At 38.1% G+C, this 18598-nt stretch overlaps 1 protein-coding gene across 1 annotated transcript in view; it reads right to left on the reverse strand.

Annotated features, from left to right (window-relative positions):
• The window catches only part of CEP152 (centrosomal protein 152kDa), a 107372-nt gene that overhangs the window by 52789 nt on the left and 35985 nt on the right, over positions 1–18598 (reverse strand). Inside the window, exon 12 of the mRNA XM_006895325.1 lies at positions 4080–4284. Within this exon, the coding sequence (XP_006895387.1) occupies positions 4080–4284 (205 nt within the window). The remainder of the gene's footprint in view (positions 1–4079; positions 4285–18598) is intronic.

An 18598-nucleotide genomic window follows, 5' to 3' on the forward strand; every position in this document is an offset into this window, starting at 1 on the left:
AGTTAATAGGGATCTCTGGTGGCCTAGTGGGTAAAGATTTACACACTGCCAATCAAAAAACATTTGTTCCTATTCCAAAGAAAGGTGATCCGACAGAGTACAGAAATTATAGAACAATATCATTAATATTATATACAAGCAAGATTTTGATGAAGATTATGCAAAAACGACTGGAACAGCGTATCAACAGAGAACTGCCTGAAGTGCAGGCTGGATTTAGAAGAGTCTGTAGTACTATGGATATTGTAGCTAATGTTAGATGGATCCTGGCTGAAAACAGGGAGTACCAGAGGAATGTCTATCTGTGTTTCACTGATTATGCAAAGGCGTTTGACTGTGCGGATCACAACAAACTGAGGCTAATTTTGAGAAGAATGGGAATCCCAGAACACTTGATTATGCTTATGCAAAACCTATACTTAGACCAGGAGGCAACTGTTGGAACAGAGCAAAGAAAACACTGCATGGTTCAAAGTTGGGAAGGGTGTACACCAGGGATGTGTCCTATCTCCATACCCTTTCCATCTATATGCAGAACAGATCATCTGGGAAGCTGGGCTCTGTGAGGAGAAATGTGGCCTTAGGATTAGAGAAAGACTCATCAACAATCTGTGTTATGCAGATGACACAACTCTGCTTAATGAAACTGAGGAGGACCTGAAGCGCTTGCTGTAGAAGGTCAAGGACTGCAGACTTCAATATGGATTGAGGCTCAATATCAAGAAAACAAAGATTCTCACCATACGGCCAATTGGCAACATCATAATAGATGGTGAAAAGATTGAGACTGTTAACAGCTTTAGACTGCTTGGCTCCACAATCAACACTCTTGGCACCTGCAGGATACTGAAGAGCAACAATATCAGTCTGGAGACTAAGGTGTGCCTAATTCAGGCCATGGTCTTTGCATTCACTTGTTAGGCATCAGAGAGCTGGACAATGACTAGGGATGATAGAAAGAGAATTGATGCCTTTTAGCTGTGGTGTTAAAGAATTGAATATACCACAGACTGCTAAGACAACAAACAAGTTCATCCTAGAGAGGGTAAAACCAGGCTGCTCCTTGGAGGCAAAAATTCTCAAGTTTCGTCTGACATACTCTGGATATACTGCGAGGAGGGAACAGTCCTTGGAGAGAGACGTCAAGCTTGGGAGAGTGGAGGGACAGGAGAGGAAGACCATCTATGAATCTATGAGATGGATTGATTCAGTGACTGGGGTAACGGGGGGGGGTAGGTATGTCAGAGAAAGTGAGATTGGCACAGGATACAGAGTACGGTTTAGGGTTGTTACAGAGTACGGTTTAGGGTTGTTGTCACAGGTGACTCGACGCCACATAACAACAACAAGAACATCTTTAAGTTACTCCTATAAGAAGCATGGCAAATAAACAACATGGGGAAAAATTTTTGCTGCTTTCAAAGGCTTTAGAGTGAGAATTTTGACCTCATGTTCTTTCAAAAGATATCTAAGAGAAGTTTGAGCTGATATGTTTTTATTAATTTTTACCTTCTCTCCTGTATTTGTCCATTAGAAGAGAGTCAAATGTCCCCTCCCCAAAGCCTTTCCCAAGGTCAATGTATTACTCCACATAGTTCTTTGTTTATTATTAATATGATCCATATTATACAAAGTTATAGATGTCTATCTCTGTATAGAATTTGTCCTATTGAATATGCCTAACATTAACAACAGGTAGAAACTGAGCTTTTGTTATGTGGCTAGTACAAAATGAAATGTGCTCAAGTGTAAGATACCTGTCAAATTACAAAGTCTTCTCTCACTTTCACTGCCATCAAGTCAGAACCAACCCTCTAGAGGGTTGTCAGAGGCTATAAATTGTCCTGGAGGACGGCCCATCAGGGTGCCGTGAAGCCGCTGGTGGTTTTGAACTGCTAGAGAGGCTCCACCTTTGGACTGGCAGCACAAACCAGAGCTCCTCATGGACTACGCCACCACAACTTCCTGCACGCCAAATTTCAAAGCCTTAGTCTCAAAACAAAAAATCCTCTTTTATTCATAATTTTTATATCGAATACATGTGCAATGTACCTATTATGTTAAAGAAATACTAAAATTCCTTTTGTTTACTTCAATGGAGCTATTATTAGAAAGTGTGCATTACATCGGGCTCTCACAGTATACATCTACTGGATGGTCCTGCTTCTGCTCTAGAGTCTAGGTTCCTTCACAGAATAGCCTTTGTGTCTTTCATCACTGAATCCTCCAAGAGGAGCTTACAAAAAAATTCATATTTAAATTCAACTCTTTTTATCTTAATTTATCTTTGAATCCTCTTTTCTGACATGATTTAATCTGATGTAATAGATTAAATAAAAAGTATCATCAAAATAAAGTGTGAAAAATAAAAGAGGCAAAGTTAAATATGAGGTTGTTCATGGGCTAAAACATTTCATGGCTATGAAACTGAGTGTTCTGTTAAATTACTACTACATCTCCCTTTCCCCCACATAGCAAGTGGATGAGTAAATATATTCATTTAAACAGTATTTACTGAGAAAATACATGGAAAATTTAGACATTTGTCCCAAGAAATCTCGATATGGTAAATTGAAGCAGAAAAGACAGAAAGAACAGAAGAGCCAGTTTACATGTAGACTATGGAGAAAACACCCTGGCAAAAGAGGAACTCGGGGAAAGAATGTATTCAGATATGGTCTGCCTTTCTTTTAGCTACTGGTCAACCAGGCTGTAGATGCAAGAGGAAGGCTACAAACACAAGACATACCACTATCAACAGTCAAACCTGGATAAATGTATGTGCACAGCAAATGCCACTGGTATCACCACCACAGAAAAAAGAAAGCAGCGACATAAGGACAGTCTCAAAATTTGGTCCCTATTCTCCTAAATGTAGGAATATTAGTACTCAGATGGTCAAGTTTAATCAACACTATTTCCTCCCACAAATTGAGACACAACTTTTATTCTCGCCTGTCTGAAGAAACATATGGAAATAATTAAAATAGTTTGGTTTAAAGTTGTTAACTGTGGAACTAGTAGATGAGTGAGAGTTTCTCATTTGATTGTTAAAACTGAAATCAATATTGTACTCATCCAATACAGTTACGTAAAAAAGGAACCAGCCTTGGCAGAACTTTAAACAGTAAAAATGCACTATTATTTCTGCAAAATAAATTAGCCACAATTAAAATTCCATTATAATAAGCATCATAGAAACTCTTGCATACTTCGCTTTAATAGAATTGTTTTAATGAACACAACTGCTAGTTAAAGAATCAGGACATAAAACAGTATGAAAGTAGAAAGGAAAAAGTTCTTTCCATCCTGGAAGAAAAAAGAATATACTACCTACACTGTGAATTAGGCTGAGATGTCAGCCTTAAAGAATCAAAACACTGAAATTCACCATGAAGCAAAGGAGGCTGAAGGAATTTTTGACCCTACAGAATCAATCCTAAGGCCAAATGAAATATAAAACACACAACAAAGAAACCTAAAACTAAATGAAACCAACTGCTGTTGATTCTGACTTAGGGTGACCTCATGTGGTACAGAGTAAAACTGCTTCTGTAAGGTCACTGCCTGGATACTGTATAACACATCAGGTCACCATCTCAACCTGATTCAGCTCCTTCTTCCACCTGTCCCAAAACAATGCCATTTCTTTATATAGAATGATGCTTGTTAGAAGAACATGGACCAGAGACGTTTTATCCACAAAGTTCTGCAGGACTAAATTGTGGAGATTTTAGTTTAACTCGATTTCCAAGCACTGTTGGGACAAGCTAATCTTGATGCAGATACTTTGCTCTACAGAGATATATACTCTGTATACAGATAACAAAGTATGTAGAAACTCTGCCATATAGAGCACTTCCGTCTACATGTTGTGAAAGAATCTGACCCAACTGACACCAAGATGCCAATACTAATCAGAAAATAAGTTCTTTTAAAGTGGTATTTCGCTCTTTGAATCTTATTTTTGAAAAGGTGTTCATGAAAGATGAGTTTTCATTTAAATGTCCAAAACAGAAATGGTTTCTTAATAACTTTTAAAAAAACAATATTTCTTTAACTCTTGAAACTCCACAAACCTCAGTTTCGATGCTTTTCTCATCCTTCTCTACCTGCTGGAGATCTTCAATTTTTTTATGACAGTCTTTGAGCTCATTTTGCAACTGGGAAACCAGACGGCGCTTCACCGAGTTGCTACCCAGCAAGCGCTGCACTTCGGCTTTCAGCTTCAGAATGACCTCTTCTTTGGAAAGTTCTTTATTTGTATCTTCTTGCTGCACAGCACTAAAAAGGAAATTGCCATTAAAATTAGTACCAAATTATGCAAGATTTTTCCTTAAAGGCTACTAGTTATAGTGATAAGTACACTTTGTGATCTAGTTTAACTATACTAGTAGTTCAAGGGAGCTCTTCAACTTTGCCATGTGCAAGGATACCTTTGCTGCAACCCCACATATAGAAGCAGCTTTCTTCATAGTAAAAGCATTTCTAAGTCTAATCCTGTTGCCTCACTGTAGGGCGTTCAGCCCTGTGATCATCAATGTGGCTTGAGTTTTTGGTTTTGGAAAATGCACACATTTTTAGGACTATAAGAGAAACATGAAAATTAAGGAGGGCACGGTAAATATTAACTACCTTAACAAACAATTTCTCAATGCCTTTTAATTTACTAAAGCACAAGACTGGTGAATATCTTAGCAACTGGCAAGGGGAAAATAACAGACATAAACCATGCTTCATTTCAAACAAACGTTAGTTTCAATAAACTTCAAACAAGGAGTGAGAATTTCTGTACCTTGTCATGTTGCAGTAACAAGGACCAGATTTAGCCTCTGCCTTAAATAACTAGAAAACCAATAACAGGCATGAAATAATGGTTTTCCATCATTTAAACTTAAGTCAGCTCAGAACACTGATCCTAAGAAAAGGGAAACAGACAGAGTAAGTACTGTGATTGTCCCAGCCACAGCCCAGAGAGGGAAAACCCAAACTGAGCCTCACAATCTTAGGGAGTTACAGAGAAAGATTCCAGATCTAGGGGGAGCCTTAGTGGTTAGAACTAGATGGAGAAAACAGTGAGCCAGCACATGGAGAAATCTTTACAGATGTGAGTATGCATATAAGGAAATTACCTTGAGGCCAGGAAAAGAACCTTAGGACAGGAGTGGGGCTGGGAAGACAAACCAGCTCCTTATTACTCTATTCATGGCAAGTAGCAGAAATTCTCATCTCATTTTCTTATCTAATCAGGTGTGTTGTCTTCTGTGCTGTCCAAATGCAATCAATCTACAGTTGACCCTCCAGTGAGTTTTCATGGGCTGTAAACCACACAGGAGACTGTTCCTCTTTCTCCTGGTTGATTCAAACCACCTGCATTTAGGTTGACAGTGTAATTCCTTCTCAATAGGCCACCAGAGCTGAATCAGGTTCAGAGCAGACTTTTATCTAGAGCTAATGTGGAGGTAAAGAAATACTGGTCCAGATTGATATTCTTGTCTTAAACCATAGAATTCAGTAAAGCATAAAAAATAAATCTCCAGTCATTAGACAGCAGCACAGTACATACAGATCAATGTTACAGAGTCAAGAGTATGAAATAGATCAATAAACTAATAACCAAGATTCCAAGACAATTCAATACTAATGAGGAAAAGTTTTTCTGACCAATGGTATTAGCTCAAAATGGATCTAGATACAAATTTTAGAACTAAAATAATACAATTCCACGGGGGGGGGGGGAGGAAGACAAAAAGAAACATTAAATTAAATATTCAAACCATGAATCACAAGAGAGAAAATTGATACAATGGGATTCACAAACGTTTAAAACCTCTGCTCTTCAAAACACAAGATTAAGAAAATGAAAAGGCCAAAAACAGAATAGAAAGGTTAGAGACTAAAGGAAGTGGATATCCACATGGATGGGACAAAAGGATTAAAGCACTTTTACAATTCAACAGTAAAAAATAGATAAAAATAGGCAAAGGATTTCAATAGACCATCAAACAACATGAAAAATATGGCACAAGAGCACACTGGGAGGCGGGAGAGAAAGGGAAACAAAGCACATCAAAAGAGGCTTGACTTAAAATTAAAAAAAAAAAGGAACTCTCCTACAGGACTTTGTTGGCTGATGACATAAAACAGCAACAACAATCTACAAATGCAGTGGTGTCCCTAGGTGAGTACTGCCAAACTAGGCTAGAGGTTGAGCACAAACCATTTACACACCCAGAGACGTTTTAACATTCAGTGTTGTTGTTAGGTGCCATCAAGTCGACTATGACTCATAGCGACACTATGAACAATAGCTCTGAGCCTAGTCCAATTCTGAACCAATCTCACTGTCTCTGGCACACCTACCACTATTACCTCAGTCACTGTGTCAACCCACTCATTCAGGGTCTCCTTTCTTATACTGACCCTCCACCATTCCAAGTATGATATCTTTCTCCAAGGACTGGTCCCTGCCAGCAACATGCCTGAAGAATGTGAAACGGAGCTTCAAAATCCTTGCCTCCAGAAAGAAGCCCGATTTCACCCTCTCCAATACAGACCTGTTCTCTTGGCAGTCCATGGTACGTTCAATACTCTTCTCCAACACAACTCAAAATCATTGCTGCTTCTTGTCATCTTTAGTCATTGTCCAGCTCTCTGATGCATAGCAAGTAATTGCAAAGACCATGGTCTCAATCATGCACACCTTAGTCTCTAGGCTGATATTCCTGCTCTTCAGGACTCTGGAAAGGTCCCTGACAGCAGACTTCTCCTATGCAGTTTTTCTTATGATTTCCTAATTGCTGGTGCTAAGAGGGTTTGACTGTGGATCTGAGCAAAATGAAATTATTAAGAATCTCAATCTCTTCTCCATCTGTACTGATGCTTCCAATTGACCTAGTGGTGAGAATCTTTGTTTTCTTGATACTGAGTTTCAATCCATATTGAAGAATGAAGTCTTTCTGCAGTAAAGGCTTCATTCAGGTTCTCTTCAGTTTCGGCAAAGAAGATTGTGTCATCCGCATAACACAGATGGTTGATGAGGCTTCTTCCAATCTTGATGCCACAGTCCTCCTCATTAAGTCCGGCTGCCTGAATGACCTGTTAAAGGGTATGGACAACGGATGCATCCTTAATGCATTCCTTTCCTGATTTTTTTAAATATTTATTATTTTTTTTATTCACTGTTGCACATTTTCTTCCCCCTCATCCCCCCTTTCTCCAGGTCACACCACAATGCACCCCTTGTTCCGAATTGTATTGTTCTCATACATATAAGGCATAATCATATATTCCTTTCAGGCAGTCCTTCTGTTCATCTGTTCTAAAGTAGTGTTCATTATCTATCCACTCTTTCCCTAGTCTCTACCAAAACACCCCATTTTATAACAGCAGTGGTATGCAGTATTTGTCCTTTTGTGACTGAGATATGTCACTCAGCATAATATCCTCTAGGCGAGGACATTGTCTTTTTCGAGTTCATATTTTTTTTTTTTTTTTTTTCTTAATTATATTTTATTAATTTTCATAAACATTTACAGAGATTTTGGGCTTCCACTCATTCATTGTTGCACTATTCTCTCTACCCTCCTCCCAGTTTGTTCTTGTCCAAATGCCACAGTGCTTGTCAAAGCCAGTTCTGATTAATCTTCTTTGTCAGTGTATCCTTTGCCATTCCCTATCACTCCTCCCTGAGAGAGACTTCACCCTGAGTCATAAGGAAAAGGGGACGGCGTATTCTCTTAGCTACTTCCTGCTGAAAAGGGACGCTGTGGGTTTCAGGGTGAAGATCTTCTCTCACTACTCTAAAGGGCCCCTTTGGCAGTAGGAAACACATAGACTATTATGGAGATTGATTTTGAGTTCATTTTTCAATGCTCTGTAGTATTCCATTATGTTAATGTACCAAAATTTTTCTATCCATTCGACTATTGATGGACTTGGGTTGCCTCCATCTCTTTCATACTGTGAATAACAGCAATAAACATGGGTGTGTATACATTTGTTTGAGTCAGGGCTCTGGTATCTTTAGGATACATTCCCAGTAGTGGAATTTCTGGGTCACATAGTATTTCTTTCCAACATTTTGTTTTCTTTTTTTTTAAATAGTTTTTTTAATTGTGACTAATGAAAATTTACAGAAGAGTTAGATTTTTCGTTCATTCACTGTTGTACATTTTACCCCCTCTCCCTTCATCTGATCACTTTTTTTTAAGGAAAAAAAAAAGACTCATTCATTGTTGCACAGTTATTTCCCTCCCTTCCCTCCCACCCATTCCTCTTTGCAATGGACTTTTTATTCTGGGCTGTGGTCATATGTATGATGCCTAATCATATATTCCTTTTAAACAGTTCTTTCCTTCATTTGTTACAATTGCAATAATCATTACCTATCCACTCTTATCCTAGTCTCCTCCCAACAACCCCCCACCCCATGCCAGATTTGCTTTATAACAGTGGTGCAATATCCATTTGCTGTACAGAGATAACTCGTGGTTGTTGTGATGCAAAACACTGTGACACTGACGTGTCAAATGTGATAATGGTTACCCATGGTGGACAGTGTTTGGTGGAGCTTCCCAATTAAAACAAACTTGGAAGCAGGAGTGGCATCCACTTCCAAAATGGCTTGCCTCTGGAAAATCTATGAATGTAGAGAAACAATAAAAGTTATATAAGTGTTCACGTCTTTTGTTCATAAGGTTGCTATGAGTCATCTACAACTCGATGGTATTTAACAACAACAACATGCAGTATTTGTCCTTTTGTGACTGAGATAGTCAACTAAGCATAATGTTCTCCAGGGTCACCCATGTTGTATGTTTTATGAGTTCATTGCTTTACAGTGCTGCGTAGTATTCCATTATATGAGCATACAATAGTTTTTCTACCCATTTGTTTGTTGATGAGCACTTGGGTTGCTTCAATCTCTTTGCTATTATAAATAATGTAGCAATAAACATGCATGTGCGTGTATCTGTCTGGATGGTGGTTCTGGTTTATTTAGGATATAGTCACAGTAGTGGCATTACTGAGTCAAATGGTATTTGTATTTCCAACTTTTTGAGAAAGTGCCAAACCACCTTCCACGGAGGTTGCACCATTTTATACTCCCACCAGCATTTATTGTTTGCTGCTCTGTTGCCCTTTGTTATTGCTGCTGGAATGAGATGATATCTCGCAGTTGTTTTGATTTGCATCTCTCTGATAGCTAGGGAATTTGAACATTTCTTCACGTGTTTGTTTGCCATTTTAATGTGTTTTTTGGTGAAGTGTCTGTTCATATCTTGGACCCATTTTGTGATTGGGTTGTTTACCTTTCTCTTGTTGAGGTACTGGAGTATTCTATAAATTTTAGATATGAGTCCCTTATTGTATATGTCATTGAATCCTTTCTACCCTGTTGTAGACGGTTTTTGATGTGCATATGGATTTGATCCTCAGAAGGTCCCATTCATCTATTTTATTTTCTCCTGGTTGTAGTTCCTTTCTTGATTTTGAACCATGTGCCATTTCTTTGCTCTGTTCAGACAACTGCTTCCTGGTCCAAGTGTAGGTTTCACATGAGTACAATCAAGTGTTCTAGGGTTCTCATTCTTCTAGATGTTAGCCACAATTTGCTGTGATCTATACAGTAAATGCCTTCCCATAGTCAATAAAACACAAATAGACATATTTCTGGTACTTTTTGCTTTTAACCAGGATCCATCTGACCCTGGCAATAATGTCCCTAGTGCCTCAGCCTCTTGTAAATCCAGCCTGTATTTCTGTGAGTTCTCTGTTGAGGTACTGTTTCAGTTTTTTTAAATAATCTTCACCAGGATTTTGCTTGTGTATGATATTAGTGACCCTATGTACAACAACCCTATACCTTGCTCTATCTTGTGCCAATCTTATTGTCTCTGATACACCTACCTCCATTACGCTAGTCAATGAATCAATCCATCTCATCGAGGGTCTTCCTTTCTTGCGCTGTCTCTCCACTCTCCCAAGCTGACATCCTTCTCCAAAGACTGGTCCGTCCTTGCAACATGTCCAAAGTATGTCAGATGAAGCTTCAGAATCCTTGCCTTCAAGGAGTAGCCTGATTTTACCCTTTGTAGGATGAACCTGTTTGTTCTCCTAGCTGTCCATGGTATATAGTCAATACTCCTCCAGCATCACAGTTCAAAACCATCAATTTTCCTTCTATCATCCCTAGTCCAGCTTTCTAATGAATAACAAGTTAACTGCAAAGACTGTGGCCTAAATTATACAAACCTTAATATCTAGACTGATATTGTTGCTCTTCAATACTTTGGAGAGGTCTCTGATAGCAGACTTTCCCAATGTAATTCATCTTTTAATTTCCTGGCTGCTGGTACCAAGAGCATTGATTGTGGAGGCATGCAAAATGACGCTGTTAACAATCTCAATCTCTTCACTGTCTATCATGATGTTGCCAATTGGCCCAGTGATGAGAATCTTTGTTTTCTGATGTTGAGCTTCTATCCATATTGAAGGCTGCAGTCCTTGACCTTCTGCAGCAAGTGCTTCCAGTCCTCCTTAGTTTCAGCAAGCAGGGTTGTATCATCTGCATAACACAGACTGTTGATGAGTCTTCCTCCAGTCCTGATGCCACATTTCTCCTCATACAGCCCAGTCTTTCAGATAATCTGTTCGGTAAATAATTGAAAAGATATGGAGATAGGACACATCCTTGATGCACACCCTTCCCAATTTTGAACCATGCCCTGTTTCCTTGCTCTGGAAACTGCCTCCCGGTCCAAGAATAGGTTTCATGTACTATATTGTGCTGGGTCACCTATTATAGAATGAGAATACTTATGGATCTCCTCCAGTCAGTTGGCCAGGTAGCATTTCTTCTCCAGTAGGTGTCCTCCAGATTTCTTAGGACTACCTGGTGAGCATGTTCACAGCAGCATCTGTTTGCTGATATATGTCAATTGGCATTCCATCATTTCCTGGGGCCTTATTTTTTTGCCAATTCCTTCAGAGCAGTTTGAATTTCCTCCTTCATCACCACTAGCAAAAATACAAAACCAAAACTATAACTAGATCCATTACACATGCACTATTGTTAGGTGCCATGGTGTCAGCTTCATCTCATAGGGACCCTATGTACAACAGAAAGAAATCCTGCACCACCTTCACAATCTCTGCTGTATTTAAACCTATTGTTTCAACCACTATGTCAATTACTATGTACTAGAATAGCTCTAATTTAAAAGACTGACTGTAAAAAAGAAAAGAATCAAAGGTTTGGCAATGATCTGGAACAAACAGAACACTCACACATTGCCCCTGATGGTATAAAAGGTTACTGCCACTTTAGAAAAGAATATTTATAGCATCAGTATCTAAAGGTAGCTTCTCTGATCTAATAATGTGACTGTAACAAAGGGCTCAAATATATCAGAGATGGTGAAAATAGCACACAAAGTAGGGCAAGGTTCAGATATTTAGTTCCTAGGGTTATTATGAGTCAAAGTCAGCTTGATGACATGTAACAGCAATGTAATAATTAAAAGGGAAAGCAAACGGAAGCATAAGTATAAAGGAAGAAGAAGGTAAAAAAAAAAAGGAAGAAGGTGGTAAGGGAATCTGAAAAGATAATGGGGGGGGGGAGAAAGTGCTACAAACAATGAGAAAACAGTCAGTTATGGCACAATATATAGATATCCAAACTACCATCAGTGATGGGAGAAAAAAGAAAAAAGTATCCCATTTAAAACTCCCTGAGGGAATGAACTGATGGTTCTGGGGCCTAAGGATCATCATAATCTTGAGGGTCAACAAGGTCAACTGGCATAACATAATCTATAGAAAGTGTCCTACATGCTACTTTGATGAACAGTAACTTGACTCTTAAAACTTGTGAGCAATTATTTGTCTCCCCAGGTCTATAACAAAGAAGAGGGGAAGAAAGGTATACGGAACCAATCAGTCTGAGGCCTAATGAACCATGCAAACCTCAACTTCATGACCCTGAGAGCAGAACTACATGGTGCCTAGCTACCACCACTGACCATTTAAAACAAGGATCACAGAAAAAGAGCCTGGATACTGTACAGGAAAATTTGGGGGGAAACTAAAAAACATTTTAAAAGCTGAGGCTTAGAGATTCACTACAGAATGGTGGAACTCATGAGATTATGGCCCTTAGTCATTGTTCCAATCTGGGACAAAATTTATCCTGTGGTTCAACAATCAGCCTAGAATGTGACCATTAACACCAGAGACACATTCACTCTTTAGAATAATTAACTACATAAAGTCAAAAGAGCAGCATTTGCCCAAAGATAAAGCCATGAGGGCAGAAAAGGTAAGATAAAAGGATTATTAGAAGTAAAAAATTGATGGTATTGTAATTAATGTTATAAATTAAAAAGGTATTGTGTATGAATGGTTGAATGAAAACCCCATACACTTTGCAAATTCTCATTTGAATAACACAATTAAAAAAAATTAAACTGCCCATTCATCAAAAGATATTAGTGAAAAGGCAAAACAAAACCCCTTACATATCATCAATAAAATACAACAAACTTTTAAAAAAAATAAGAAGTTCAACTTCATAAACCATTCAGTGAGAAGAGACATAAAAGGAAAATAGATGGACCACATGAACCAGTAAGAAGAGAAAAAGAAACACAGCAAAATGATAGCAATAAAATCTGGCTTGTCAATTATCACACTTAATGTGAAAGGATCAAATGCACCAATTAAGAGACAAAGAGTAGCAGAATGAATTAAAAAAAAACAAAGCCCATAAATATGCTGCTTACAAGAGTCACATCTAAGAAACCAGGAGACTAGATCAAAGGCTAGGAAAAAATACACCAAGCAAATGGCATCCAAAAAAAGCAGGAGTGGCAAAACACTAACCTCTGATAAAACAGACTTCAGGATGAAAACCACCATAAAAGATAAGGGAGGGCACTATATAAAGATTAAAGACACAAATGACCAGGAAGATAAAACCTTGGTCAACATCTACATACCAAACACAGCAAACAATAGGAAATTTTAACATAACACTGGTAGGAGATTTTAACACACCACTCTCATGAAAGGATAGGAGCTCAAAAGGAACAAAAGACACAGATCTAAACTATACATAATCAGCCAATTGGACCTTATGGATATATTCAGGGCACTGCACCCAACCAAAACCCAATTTCTTCTTACGTGCACATGGTACATTTTCCAGAATTGATCAAATATTAAGACACAAAGTAAGCCTCAACAAATTAAAAAAAAAAAACCACTGAAATAATACAAAGTATCTTCTCAGACCAGCCATGTGGAAGTTAAATAACACCTTGCTAGAATAGGACTAGGTTATAGAATAAATAAAAAAGTTCCTTAAAACAAATGGAAAATGCAACATGTCAAAACCTCTGGGATACAGCTAAGGCAGTCCCTCAGGAGGCAGTTCGTATCAATAGGCAAACATAAAAAAGGAAGAAGCAAAAAGAATGACCTATCTCAACATCTCAACCAAATAAAGAACAACATTCTAACCCCACAGCCTGCAAAAGAAAAGAAATTATAAAGCCAAGTGATGAAATCAATGATATAGAAAACAGAAGACAATCTGAAGCCATCAATAAGACCAGGAGGTGGTTCTTCAAAAGGGCCAATAAAATAGACAAATCATTGGCAAACCTAAGAAAAGACACAAATAACTCAAATAAGAAATGATAAAGGAAGCATTACAACAGAATAAGCTGAAATTAATTTGATAGTAGAATATTATGAAAACCTGTACTTGGATAAATTTGAAAACCTAGAGAAAATGAACAAACTCCTAGAAGCACATATCCTACCTAGACTGGCATGGATAGATATAAAAGCCTTGAGTAGACAGACCACAAAAGAAGAAATTGAGAAAGTCATAAAAAGACTACCTCCCACCAAAAAAGTCCTCTCCTAGATGGCATCATAGGTTAATTCTACCAAACATTCAGAAAATATCTAGTACCTACTCAAACGATTCAAAAAATTAGAAAAAGAAGGAACACTCCCAGAGTCATTCTATGAAGCAAGCATAACTCTAATATCAAAACCAGGTAAAGACATTACCAAAAAAGAAAACTACTATTATCTCTCATGAATATAGATGTAAAAATCCTTAACAAAATCCTGACCAATAGAATCTAACAGTACAACAAAAAAAATAATTCATCCCAATCAAGTGGGATTCATAACAGGTATCCCAGGATGGTTCAACATAAGATAAACAGTCATCGTAATTCATCACATTAACAAAGCAAAGAATAAGAACCACATGATCCTGTCAATTGATGCAGAAAATTATTTTACAAAATTCAACACCTTTTCCTAATTAAAAAACTCAGTAAAATAGGAATAGAAAGAAATTTTCTCAACACAGTGAGATGCATTTATGCAATACTAAGAACTAACACAATTCTCAATGGTTCTCCTCTTCAAGATTGTACTCAAAGTACTTGCTAGGACAATATGACAAGAGAAGGAAATAAAAGGCATCCAGATTGGCAAAGAGGTGGTAAAACTGTTGCTATATGCAGATGATATGATAGTGAACTCAACAAGAAACCTCTTAGGCCTAGTAGACCAATTTAGTAGAGTGGCAGGATACAAGATCTATCTACAAAAATCAGTGGGATTCTTCTACAGAAACAAAGACGACACAGAAAAAGAAACTAAGAAAGTAACACCATTTGCCATAACCAACCATAAGCTGAGAAATGTGAAACTAAACATAACTGGAGACACAGAAAGACCTTTATAAAGAAAACTACAAAATATCACTTCAAGAAATTATAAGAGATCTAAATAAATAGGGAAATGTTCCCTGTTCATGGAAAGACTCAATGTAGTGAAAATGATGGTCCTACCAAAAGAAATCTACATATTTTGTTTTGTTCTTTATTGAGATTTTAATGAATGTTTATAAAGAACTTGGATTTCTATTCATTCATTGTTGCACACTTTCCTCACTGTCTCCCCTCTCCCCTACCTTGCTTTTTTCTTTGGAAAAAAAAGTTATTTCATTGTTATACAGTCCCCCCCCACCGCTGGACCACTTTACTATGCAGACTTATTCTGGACTCTTGTAGCAATCTACATGTTTAATGCAATTCCAATACAGATATCAAATTCATTTTTCAAAGACATTAAAAAGGCAGTTGGTAAGTTTATTTGTAAAAGAAAGAGACGTCAAATAAGCAAAGCACTTTTGAAAAGTAAAAATGGAGTAAGAGGCATAGCACTCACTGATCTCAAAACCTACTATACAGTTGCAATAACCAAAACAGCATAGTACTGATACAATGACAGGCACAAGGACCAAAAGAACAGAATCAAGAACCCAAAAATTAACCCATCTACAGTCAGCTGGTGTTTGACAAGGAAACAAAGCCTATCAAATGGGAAAACTACAACCAACCTCTACAACAAAAGATTCTGGCAAAACTGGACTTCTACCTGCAGAAAACTGAAGCAGGATCCACACCTCACTTCATACACAAAAATCAACTTAAGGTGGAACAGACCAAATCCATAATGATCATAAAAGACAAAACGGGACCAAACTTAGAAGTACAACCCTATGGTATAAAAAGAGTGGCAAACACAGCCAGACATGCACAACCAGGAGAACATAATATTGATGAATGAGACCTTCTAAAGACGAAATCTCTGTGCACATAAAATACTTTTTTCCAATAGAGTGAAAAGAAAACCTAATGACAAGGAAAAAATATTTGCCAATGCCATCTCAGACAAGGATCTCATAACAAAAATTTGCAGAATCCTACAGGGCCTCCACAAGACAAGATGATTACAAAATAGGCAAAAGCCATGGAAAGACTTTTCACAGAGACATTCAGATGGCCAACAGACATATGAAGAGATGCTCAAAATCACTGGCTATACCAGAGACGTAAACCAAAACCACAATGAGATACCATCTCACCTCAATAGCAGTGACAAAGTTTAACAGGACAACAAGCAATAAATGTTGGAGAGGATGTGGATAGATTGGAACTCTCATACACTGTTGGTGGGATTATAAAATAGTACAATCACTCTAGAAGGCAGTTTGGCATTTCCTCAAAAAAGGTGAACACTGGAATTCCACATGACCCAGCTAGGAATTCCACTGCGAGGAATATACCCCTAAGAAAATAAAACTCAGACACAAACGGGTATTTGTACACCAATCACCAGTGTTCCTAACAAAGTTAATGTACAACATTGCTTCCACTGTGGAAAGCTGAGCCACTTCAGTAGACAGTGTCACAGACGAGAGCCACAGATAGGCAAGGGAGTAGAGAGAAAGCTCCCACTCACTTGCTTTATGTGTGGCTCCGAAGGGACACTTGGTCAAGGTGGCCCACATCAGGTCCTCGTGGCAGACAGGACTGACAGGCCCCAGCTCCCAGTTGGAAACAAAGGAGGACGCTTCAGCGATTTAGATCCTCCCAGAAGAGCCATGGATGAGCATTAACATTAATGGTTGCAACACCTCCATGATACATCTTCAAGGATATGAACATGTACAGCTAAGCACAACTGATAATTGTGCATCTAAGTTCCAAAATCAATCTCCATAATAGTCTATGTGTTTCCTACTGCCAAAGGGGCCCTTTAGAGTAGTGAGAGAAGATCTCCACCCTGAAACCTACAGCGTCCCTTTTCAGCAGGAAGTAGCTAAGAGAATACACCATCCCCTTTTCCTTATGAATCAGGGTGAAGTCTCTCTCAGGGAGGAGTGATAGGGAATGGCAAAGGGCACACTGACAAAGGAGATTAATCAGAACTGGCTTTGACAAGAACTGTGGCAATTGGACAATTAAAACAGACATTCATGGGGGGAGGGGGGGAAGAAGAACGAACTGGGGAGGAGAGTAGAGAAAACAGTGCAACAATGAATGAATGAGAACCCAAAATCTCTGTAAATGTTCATTAAAACTAATAAAATTTAATAATAATTAAAAAAAAGAAAATGGAAATAGTCCAATGTCCATCGATAAATTAATGGACTGAGAAATTGTGGTACATTCACACCAATGGAATATTATGCAGTGCTCAGAAGCAATGATTTTTAAAATTACTGTATAGTACAGGAGAGGCTGGAAAGCATTATATTGAGTGTACAAACTCAGTCTCTTAAGGACAAATACTGCATTAGACCTTTCTTGTAAAAATAGAAGGATAACTAGTAAGATGTGTAAAAAAGTCCCAAAGGGGATAGGGAGGGAGGAAGCTGAGGATAGAGAATGAGAGGGGGGAAAAATCACAAGGTGGAAGAGATTTGTGGACAGAGGGAAGAGGGGAAGGAATTAGGAAATACCTAGTGGAGACCTGATGGGTTAAGGGTGGGCATAGACCAATGGAGATTAATTTTATAAAACAGTATGAGAATGACCATATGAAAGACAATGTTAATAGAGAAATGTGTAAAACACTATGTATATAAATGAAACACAATTTAAGAAATGTGTATACAAACCAGTTGTTGTTGTTGTATACTGTAGAGTCAGAGCTGACCCATAGGTGACCCTCTGGTGGATTTTCAGAGGCAGTTAATCACATGGGAGCAGATTGCCCATCTTTCTCGCATGGAGCAGCTGGTGGCCTCAGACCATGTGACTTTGGGATTGCATCACAGCTTCCTACCACTAGGCCACCAGAGCTCCTGCAAACTAATATAAATAAAAATATAACTTGGAAAAAAAACAAACTCAAACAATCGAGAACAATTCAAATGAAGTCCACAATAAAATATCACTACATTGAATATCCCATGGACTGTCAAGAGAACAAATATGTATGTCTTGGAAAAAGTGCAGGGGATGTGGGAGGCACTTCCTGAAGGCAAAAATGGCAAGACTCCACACGAGATGGAGTGACACAGTGACTTCAGTAACAAGTCGTATTGTTGTTCTTGTCGTCAGAACCAATTCATAGCTGTCCCTCTGGAGGGTTTTCAGAGGCAGTTAATCTCACGGGAGGAGACTGCTCATCCTTCTCCCACAGAGCAGCTGGTGGCCTCGAACTGAGAGCTCTCAGGGTTTTAGTGCAACTTCTTGTCATTAGGCCACCAGAGTGTGTCACAAATAATGAGGATGGCACAGGATAAGGTAAGGTTTAGATATTTTGTTCATATGGTCGTTAATATTCTTACTCAACTTGACAGCATCTAACAACAACAACAACAACACATAAAATAGCTATAAGGATAGGTCATATCAAGGATGACAATTAAATAATGCACCTTGAACTTTAACACACTTCAAGTGGGTGTTAACTGACACAACCCTTTGGAAAGTAGCTTGATATTATTGACTAAAGCTTTAAATACATATATTACAACCAATTCCATCCACTTCTAGGAATATATCTAACAGAAATGCATATACATAGCACTAAAAGCAACTCAAGAATCTATGAACAGCAGAATAGCAAATAAATTATGAAATAGTCAAAGAAAAAGATACATATGAAAATGAATGAAGATAAAAACAACATCATTCTCACAAGCAAAATGTTAAGTGAAAAAAGAACCAACCTACTTAATGGGGAGAAAACAAAATGGAATGTTTTTCTC

This window comes from Elephantulus edwardii, unplaced genomic scaffold (assembly GCF_000299155.1).
Source record: "Elephantulus edwardii isolate Elephantulus edwardi_28Jun2011 unplaced genomic scaffold, EleEdw1.0 scaffold00164, whole genome shotgun sequence".
In the NCBI taxonomy this organism is placed as follows: Eukaryota; Metazoa; Chordata; class Mammalia; order Macroscelidea; family Macroscelididae; genus Elephantulus; species Elephantulus edwardii.